Genomic DNA, 9,277 nt, shown 5'->3' on the forward strand with positions numbered 1-9,277 from the left:
GCTGTTCACTTTCCCCTGAAGGGTTTCTTTAATCTGTCTGGCTCGTCAAAATCTAAATACTGTTCTGATTAAAGTTGGATGTCTGCCACTTTAATGGAGAGTAAACTCGGAGCTTTAATCAAGATAACCATTTTCATTGTTCCCTTCAAAAACTACAGATCCCACAAATTATAGCTTTGTCCATCCAGGCATTATCCCGTCACACATGTGAGCAACACTTTCTCTGATTTCACTTTTCAGGATTTACCTGTGTGGCCAAAACTGCTCTTGAATTCAAGGATATCTCAGCTGTGAAATAAGCAACATCTTCCATGAAGTTTTTGTTAGGATATGTCAAAGAAAATTCACAAAAAAGCAGGAAAAACAGCATTCTGACTTAATAATAATTAAGAAATTATAAAAACTCAAATCCAGAGTGACATAATGATGTTATGCTTTTTGTCTTTTCAAACTATAATGACTATAATTGTTTGTTTTTGTTTCTTATTTTTGTTAAATTTTTTATTTTTTGTATTTGTTTTAGACAGTTTCTGTTTTTGTGTTGTTTATTTCTTTTAAGGGGATTAGATAGAAATCTATTACAAAGCCTTTTTTAACGTGATATTTTTGTTTCGTTTTGGGGGTTTTGATCATAGTTTTTTTTTTTTTTTTTTTTAGGTTTTTTGTATTTATTATTATTATTATTATTATTTCTACGGTTGTATCAAGCAGTTTCATCTTGTTCTTTTGAGATTTTTCCTTTTGTTTTGGTGTGTTTTGTTTTTTTCTTCTTGCTTTTTGTGTGGGTGGAGAAGGGGGATAGAGGTGGAGGTGGGTCAGCCTCGACGGTGGGAATCCTTCGCTGTGCGTCGTGACGCAGCACGTTGCAGTCCTAACGGGGCGGGGCTCGTAAACAGAGGAATCGAAATAAAGGATCGTGCAGAAATTTAGCCCAAAGTGTTTCCGTTTTCCCCGACGTGTTAAAGGTAAGTTTGGCTCGCGTGCTGAGAAATTGTTTGCTAAACATGCAGTTGCACGGATACGGTTCGGGAAGCAGCCGGGGGTTTTCACTTTGTGCAGCTGGAATGAATTTCATCTGCCTTGTGAGACGCCATTATTGTGTGTATAAACCGACGGACAAAATGGCGAAAACTGCTGAAAAATCCTGGCACCTCGTCCTCTGGCTCCCGTGGACGTGATGGAAATCCGTTGGCAGAGACTGACCCATCAGCGGGGCAAGCTTTGCGCCGTTTTGTAGGCGCTCAGCGTTTTGCGTAAAGCAAACAGCACCTTTTCTTCAGTTGGGGGATAAAAGGCCTCAATGAATGAAGGGGGTTTGGCACCAGCGGCAGTTTTAACCCTGTGCATACACAAAATGGGCCTCAAACCAGTGAAGCCAGTTAAACCAACAGTCCTATCCAATTTCTAACTAGTATTAACAGATATTTATGAGCTGTAATAATTGTACATGTGCAGTGTGAAATTTATAAATCTTTATTGTATCTTTTATTCCTCAGAACTCATTCTGAAGATTTAAGTTTAGCATGTTTTGTTTACCTGACGGACATGAAGAAATTACCTGAAATTGGTGATATAACTACTCAAACATACCGTTAATAACACATCTTGAATCCTAATAATTTACTTGTAAAATAAATAAAATCTACGGATGCACTAATTTATAAAAGGCGAACTTCAAAGAACTTAAAAAACAAAAACAGCTATTTGTCAGGTAAATATCAGCTTCATTGATCCACAGGTACAGTACGGTTTATGTAGTTGGGGTTTTTTTGCGAAGTGATTAAATTTTGCATATCAAAAATTTCACTCACAAAGCCAAACAATGGTTGTGCTCATGATCTTTTCTGGTTCTTCAGGTAAATCTCCTGTGATGCCGATTCGCCGAGCAGCAGCGACTCCGACCCAGGAGAAGACCCCCTCCGCTGCAGCAGAGAAAGGTAAGGGTGAGGTAGTCCTCCACCTGCACCCTGTCAAACCCTGGCCCCGCCCCCTGCCAGCCATCAGCGGCATCTGTCGCAGTGTTCAACTTCAACCAATCATTCATTCTCTCAACACAGAACGAGCAAAACTCATCTCCAGTTCTTTTTTCCAGTATTTATTAGGAAAATAGAGTAATTTAGGTTTCTTGTATACTTTATAGCAGTTATACATTCACATTTATATTATATAGTTACAGTTTCATATAGATTTGGTTGTTTAATGATTAGTGTTTTATTTAAAATGTTTTAGTATTAGTTTTGTCTCATAAGTAATTCAAAATATCATCTTAATTGTGTCACTTGACTCATAATCCTGCAGATTTATCACACATTTGCACTAAAGCCTCATTATGCTTTTATGTTGTTTTATGTTCCTGTTTATTTTTTTTAATTAAAAAAAATACACTAATGTTGCATTTTATGTAATGCAGTATTTTCCCTTCCAGTTTTATTTTTTCATTAAAAACTTTAAAGACCTCGAGTCATACTTTTATGTAAGTTTAATAATATCAGCTTTACACTATGAAGAAAAATAAAGGCGGTATAGTGTTTTTAAGGTTTTATTTTTAATGCTTTCTCAGAACCTGAAGCCTCCTCGGAGGAGTCGCCCGCTACCGAAAAGGAGCAGGCCGCGTCATCAGCCGCAGCAGCCGATGGCGACGAGGGCAGCGCTGCGGGCAAGGCGGCGCCCGCAGAGAACGGGGAAAAGGCCGACGGTGCTGCAGCGGAAAAGGAAGGAGAAGGGAAAGAGAAGAAAGAGTGAGTTTCACCATAAGATAGTCTGCAAGCGTGAACAGTGCGATATTTCACTTTGATAGCACTTTTATCTGTTTATATTATCCTTACCTCTGCTGGATAACTGCAGACTGCTCCTCTCGTGCAGTGTTGCATTTCTAAAAGATGTGAGTTGTCACATCCACATTCATTCCCTGCATCATAGCCATCAGACAGATGTGCGCAGTCTTGGAGGAGTCCAGGAGGAGAGGACAGTGGCATCGTAACAGTGTGAGGATTTTCTAACGCCCCAGTCCAAGTGATCAGTGATATATACTCACATTTCTAATAAAATCTAGCACTTTAGTTTAGCTCTGATGATCACGGTTTTTGGGCTGGTCGCAAGCCTTTACGGACTCTTTTGTTTTTGTTTTTCTCCCCCTATAAACTTTAGCTTTTGTAACATAGAATTTTGGCCTCCTCCTCTTCTTCTCCCAGACCTTGCCAAAACAGACCTTCACCTTTTTTCTTTTTTTTTTTGCACATTGATCATTAGCACTGCAATTCAGTGAGGGTCAAATTACCATGGTGGTCATTAAGACAGATGTTCTCAAATTTCATTTTGTCTTTCCCGTCGGTGACAAACGGACAAAGTGACAAATGCAAGGACTGCGCGGCTGGACAGTGCGCAACACACTGCTATGTTCTCCTACTAAGGTGAGGATGTGATAAAGATAAGGGTGGTAACGATCACAGTGAAATATCGCTTTTAAAGAATCAACCGTCATGACTGAAATTGTGTCTTGCTGCTTCTGGCAACAGGTTGAAGGATGGCTACAAGTACGAGAAGTCTAAAGTCAAGAAGGTGAAACGGACGATTCCGGCGTGGGCTAGCGTCACTGCGAGCAAAAAGGTCCCTGTTACCAACTTTGCTGGCACTCAGAACAAAGTGGATAACATCCTCATTGAAGCCATCACGGTGTGTGCAAACACTGTAAAATGAATCTCTCGGCACACAGCCGCTCTCTCGATTATTTATTTATTCGTTGTCCGTTTCCTTTGTAGTCTTGCAATGACAGGTCTGGAGTTTCATACCAATCTGTCATGAAATATATCGTGAAAAAATACCCAGGGATGGAGCTTGACAGGAAGAAGTTCCTCATCAAGAAGTCCATGAAGAAACATTTGGAGAAGGGAACCATCAAGCAGGTGAAGGAGCCAAGAAACTGTCAGAAGTGCTCTGTTTTTCTCAAGGATTTGTGGTTTTAAGTCTACTTGCTTGTGCTTTAACTGTCTCTCTCACGTAGTTGAAGGGGAAAGGTCTTTCAGGGACCTTCGCCATTGGGAAGCAGACTCCCCTGTCTAAGGTACGTCACAACAACTTGCAAGATGCTCAGTCTTAATACTTTATAGGTGTTGGGAATTTCTCAGGGTTGAGTGTTAGCAGTTTCCCCGTGTTTGAAGTCCTAAAGTCGAGCCAAGCATCTGGATGTAGCATGTATATGAATGCTATAAATCATTTCAGTTGTGAGATTTGCTCTAAGCCCAGTTCATGTGCACTACAGCTGGTAGATAAAACAAAGGTGACTACACCTCAACGATCATCTCCTGGTACTCTTCTGCATCACAAATGCTTGTTAGAAGCCCTGATCTGACAACTTCCTCATTTTTGATGCATATTTTTCTCATTCTCTCTGTAAGAGAATGAGGGGGGGGATCCAGTGTTTCTAATCATCAGCACACTTGTATATGCCACAATTAATGTTGAAGGGATTCTCCGAACAAAGCCAGAGCAGATTGACACTCTGAGAAGGACAAATTCTTGGTCTGTAACTTGCGACTGGATGGCTATGAAGTGTGAGCGTTAGCTGATTTGTCACCTTGAGATGTGGAGAAGGTCTTCTGCTGAAATGCAGAGTGAAAATTGTCATTTTGCACATACAAATCATCAGAGACTTCCAGGGTACAATTTTGAAATTGGTGACTGCAAAGGAAGTGGTCTAGATGTCCCCAAGGAGACGCACTTGCAGGAGATTTAAACTTTTTTTTTTTTTAATTAAGGTAAAGTGTTTGATATGGGCCTAACGTGTAGTGTCAGCATTTTCCTTTTCCCCATTTTTCCCCGAGACTGGGATATGTTTGGTTTTAATTGTCATGTCTGTAAATGGATGTTGTTTTAGAAAGCTGCTCAGAAGCAGGAGTCTCTGGGAGACGCTCTTCCTCTCATCATCACTCGGCTCTGTGAGCCCAAAGAGGCCTCCTACAACCTGATCAAGAAGTACCTGGAGCAGCACTTTCCCAGCTTTAACATCGAAAACAGGTGCAGCGTATCACCTCTTCTCCGTCTAATGTTGTTTCAAGATGCAAGGTGCTCTTTATCATTGACTCGTTTAATTCGTATATAAAAGATGGTTGTGCCATTGTGGTCAGAAGTTGCCACACACTCATCATGGGCAGGAATGTCATGGTAATTTTGGGCTTTTAAATATTTAAACTGTTTTTCCAGGGTGGAATGATTGTACAGCACGTGTACTGACATACCGGTACTGCTTTAACTGTATTGTGTTTAAAAGCTGTAAGCTGAAGATGATTTACTCCTCAGGCCAGAAGTCTTGAAGTCCGCCCTGGTGAGGGCTGTTGAGAAAGGGCAACTGGAGCAAATAACTGGGAAAGGAGCGAGGGGGACTTTCCAGGTAAGTCTCCTCCTTAACACTTTGTTTTGCTCAAAAAAGAGGAATGCATTTGTTTGTTTGTTTTTAATGGGCAACAAACATTTAATTTTTGGTTAAGAAAAGGCCTCCTTGGACAAAAAAAATGTCTTCTGTTAACAGAAAATGAAATAGCAGAGCAGTTCTAGATAATGTCTTTTTTTTAATTTATTTTTTTAAAGTCGGACCTATCTGAGATAGTCATGTAGCAGTTGCCACCAGTTACTAACACCTAAACATTTCAGGACCCGCTTTGTTTCCACGTCACAGACAGGACCACAGAGCCAGTCAGTGTGCCAGCTCGGGCTTCATTGTTCTTTTATACTGTTGCATAGAGGTAAACGACAGGTTGTTTCTTTGTACGTGAGAGAGCTGCAGACTTTGTTTCCTAAAGTGCTTCTACCCACCAGCTGAAGCGTACCGGCAACAAGGTCCTGCTCAAGGGTGGCACTTTGGAGGACGCCATCACAGCTGCTATCACAGCCATGAATGAACCGAAAACCTGCAGCACCACAACTCTACGGCGATACCTTTTAGACGCCAACAAGGACAGAAAGGAGTACCAGTTAGGTAAGTTAGGTAATCCTACGTGGCTCAACAGGATTCCTGAGACCGATTGCACTACATGGACATAGTAAGGGTGCCTTATCTACACACGCTGCACCATCTGAAACTACAACTAGACACAACACTCGCTTTCTCTTTAAACAAATCACAAGAAATGCAGCAGGTGAACCCTTTAAACCTGGTTCTTATGACTGAGCCCTTCAGCCTTCTGCAATGATTTTGGTGTTTTGCTAGTAAACTATCCCCTCACTCTTATTTTGAAAGTTAATTTGCTGCTAGCCATGTTTCATTAACAGCAGACTGACGGGTCGCTGTTGTTGAGGTTCTCAGTGTCATTCTGCGGTCTCTCTGTTTTGTGGACTTAAACTCTTTCACCGTGAACTGCAGCTGCAGACGGTAGTTCTTCCATATTATCTGAGACCCATTCAGAACCTGCAGGCGGTGGAGAACTGAGCTGAGTTCATCACCATCTGCACAGCATATCAAGGACTACCGTCACCAGCTGCTGTTCAGGATGATGGAGGATCTGCACGACTATCTGATATCTGCAGCTGATTAGGACTATAATTTCTTTCTTTCTTCTTTTTTTTCTTTATTAAAAAATTAGCCAGCAGCTCAAACACACATAGCACAAGTTTCAGTTAAAACTTTTTTTGCATCAACAATGGCGTCACCAGCAGAACTTTTTTTTTTCTCTCTTCTCTTTAGTGGCCAATCTTCGGAGGACCCTGACAAAGTGTAAAGTACTCGGATGGATGGAGCAGATTACTGGTCACGGCTTCAACGGGACCTACCAGCTGTCGTTCCCTTTCTACCCCAGGTATTTCACTTGCATCTGGAAATCCCCGACCCTTTAATACTTAATTTATTTTTCTTTCTGTCTGATAAAGGAGCTTTGTCTGTGCAGCTTCTGGAATTCTTTGTTCTTTCTTTTCTTGATGTCTGATCCTTTTTTCTTGTCCCCTCCTTAGTCCCACCATCCTGTACCCAGACAAGTTCAAAGAAATTCCAAAGAAAGATGCTGCACCTCCGACCAAGCGAAGGCGAACAGTTGAATCTTCAGACGAAGACGAGGAAGAATCAGAAGAAGAGGAAGAGTCTGAGGATGAAGCCCCGGCCCGTAAGAGGTGCATATACCTGTTGCAGCTCGACTCCTAATTACATGCTTGTAGTTAAACGTTTAAAGATGGGTCCTACTCCATATATCAGTCCAGTCTTTTGTAATGACAGCCATCCATCCCACGATGATTAACAATTCAAGTGGAGAATTGTTTTTATTTATTTATTTTTAACAACTGCTTTTTGTTAAAACGACTCTTAGGAAACCTCCGAAGAGGCCTCCACCAAAGGCTCGTCGTCCTCCTCCAACCAAGAAATCTTCGAGCGCTAGTCAGTCAAAAGCTAAAGGCAGAGGACGTTCGCTCGCAAAGAAGTCTCCAGCCAAGAAAGCAGCATCTTCGGCCAAGAGCTCGGGAAAAAAACAACCAGCTCCTAAGAAGGAATCCGAATCGCCATCTAAAGCCACACCTGTCAAGAGAGGTGCCCCTGCAAAAAAGCCCAAGACACCAGCTGTTAAAAAGCTAAACAAAAGGGGGGCCAAGCGACCTGTGTCCAAGGAGTCGCCCCCCAAGGAGCCTACAGCCACAAAGGAGACGACAAGGAGCGGGTCCAAGCGCTCCAAGGCCGAAGAGTCGCCTCCTGAGGCGCCTGCAGCTAAAAAGCAGGCAGCCAAGAGTGGATCCAAACGACCCGCAGAGTCGTCCCCTGCAGAGCCCGCAGTGAAAAAGGGGGCCAAGAGCAGCAAGCAGTCTGCTCGCAAGTCTAAGAGAGGGAAATACTGAACCCAGGAGCGTCTTCTACAAACTGGTCTGAATATCCAGCAGTCTGCCGCTTTAGTTTCAGTGCTTTCTCTCTCTTTATATCATTGTTTTCTCCCTCTTTATGGGGCAGTAGGGTTTTGTTTTTTTATTTCAATTGTAGAATAAGAACCTTATCCTACCAGTTAATTGAACTTTGAGAGTTTCTGAATTTTATTTTTTAATCACAGTGTGTAGGAAAGCTCCGTTAGTGTTATCGGCGAGGCTGCCGTCTTGGGAGACTGTAGGAACATCAAGCATACTTTAAAACTAGAGCCACGTAGCCACTTCGGTTTTGTTATGTTTTTCTTTTTCGATTTTTGTTTTTTGGTTTGTTTTTGTTTACACATGTTCCTCGTGTACTCTGTAGTTGCTGGCAGCACACATTCCTAATCTCAAATCAAAGATCAGTGTTCTAGAAGGGTGAAAACGGCGTCAGTTTTATGTTGAAAAGTGGGTTTAAAAGTTCAAAAGAGTTACTAATGTTGTTAGTACTTTATAAAAGACAGAAATTTGAAATTTCTGTGTTTTGTCCCGGGATTGAATCAAAATGTAGTCATGCAACTAATGCATACAAATCTGAACTGTAATCTGTGTTCCTCATTTATGTAGTTTCCTTCTTAATTATTATTATTATTATTAACTATAATTTATATTTGGTTATTTAAACAGATATAGCCCCCCTGGGAAAAAAAAAAGATTAAACCTGCAGGTGCCAAGTTGAGGATAAAATACTGTTAGTATTCAAGTCACACTGAGGGGAAAATGTCTTTTTGAGGTGTGTGTGGGTGTGAGTGTGGGTGTAAACAAGCATATACACAAATTGATTTTATCGCTTCACATCTGTATTCAGTACCAAACTGTAAGAAATGTGTGTTGTGGAAAAAGGAGGATAATAGGATAATAACTTCCCTGCATGCATGTATCCCTTGTGTTGTTAAGCTTTTTTCCAAGTCATTAATAAAATGGCTATATTTGTAGACTGTTGCAGTATTTATTTATTTTTATTTAGTGGGCAATGAAAATGTCACATCTCATAGAGTGCCTTTGTCCCATTGATGATGAAAATCTAATTATTACAGCAGGAAGGTAGACAATTCAGAATAAACGGATAAAACTTATAACTAATGTTTTACAGCAACAGAAAAAAAAATTCTATATACGGTAGAAGAAATGTAATTTAAATTTATGTATATATGATATATTTTCCCATCTTTAGATGCATAGCAGCAGTGTTGCACTTTGATTTCAGTCCCCAGCGTGTGCATGTGGTCTCCTGTTTGTAGAGTCTGACAGCAGCTTAAAGGAAAGGGCTCTGTCTCATCTTCAAGGATGCAGTGGCCTGTCACTGAAGGGCTGATGATTAGTGCTGTCAGAGTGTGCTGCACGGGGTGGGAGGTGTTCTTCAACAGGACTGACAGTTTAGCTGCCATTATCCTGTCACTCACCACCT

The 9,277-nt window shown here is 41.2% G+C and overlaps 1 protein-coding gene across 2 annotated transcripts; it reads left to right on the plus strand.

Annotated features, from left to right (window-relative positions):
• The first annotated feature begins 841 nt into the window (after window positions 1-841).
• hp1bp3 (heterochromatin protein 1, binding protein 3) lies at window positions 842-8,806 on the plus strand. 2 transcript variants are annotated; one of them, XM_085274881.1, is made up of 13 exons: window positions 842-965; window positions 1,857-1,937; window positions 2,561-2,738; window positions 3,348-3,410; window positions 3,516-3,672; window positions 3,759-3,902; window positions 4,001-4,060; window positions 4,874-5,013; window positions 5,296-5,386; window positions 5,812-5,971; window positions 6,677-6,788; window positions 6,940-7,095; window positions 7,290-8,806. In XM_085274881.1, exons 2-13 carry the CDS (start codon window positions 1,871-1,873, stop codon window positions 7,807-7,809), a joined length of 1,848 nt encoding a protein of 615 aa, XP_085131007.1. In that variant the 5' UTR covers window positions 842-965; window positions 1,857-1,870; the 3' UTR covers window positions 7,810-8,806. The 2 variants fall into 2 exon arrangements, with proteins under 2 accessions (XP_085131007.1, XP_085131008.1); XM_085274882.1 differs by lacking the exon at window positions 3,348-3,410.
• The last annotated feature ends 471 nt before the right edge of the window (window positions 8,807-9,277 follow it).

This window comes from Mchenga conophoros, linkage group LG5, assembly GCF_057382185.1.
Source record: "Mchenga conophoros isolate Kocher_MC1m ecotype Shallow Benthic linkage group LG5, M_conophoros_male_GT1.1, whole genome shotgun sequence".
NCBI lineage: Eukaryota > Metazoa > Chordata > Actinopteri > Cichliformes > Cichlidae > Mchenga > Mchenga conophoros.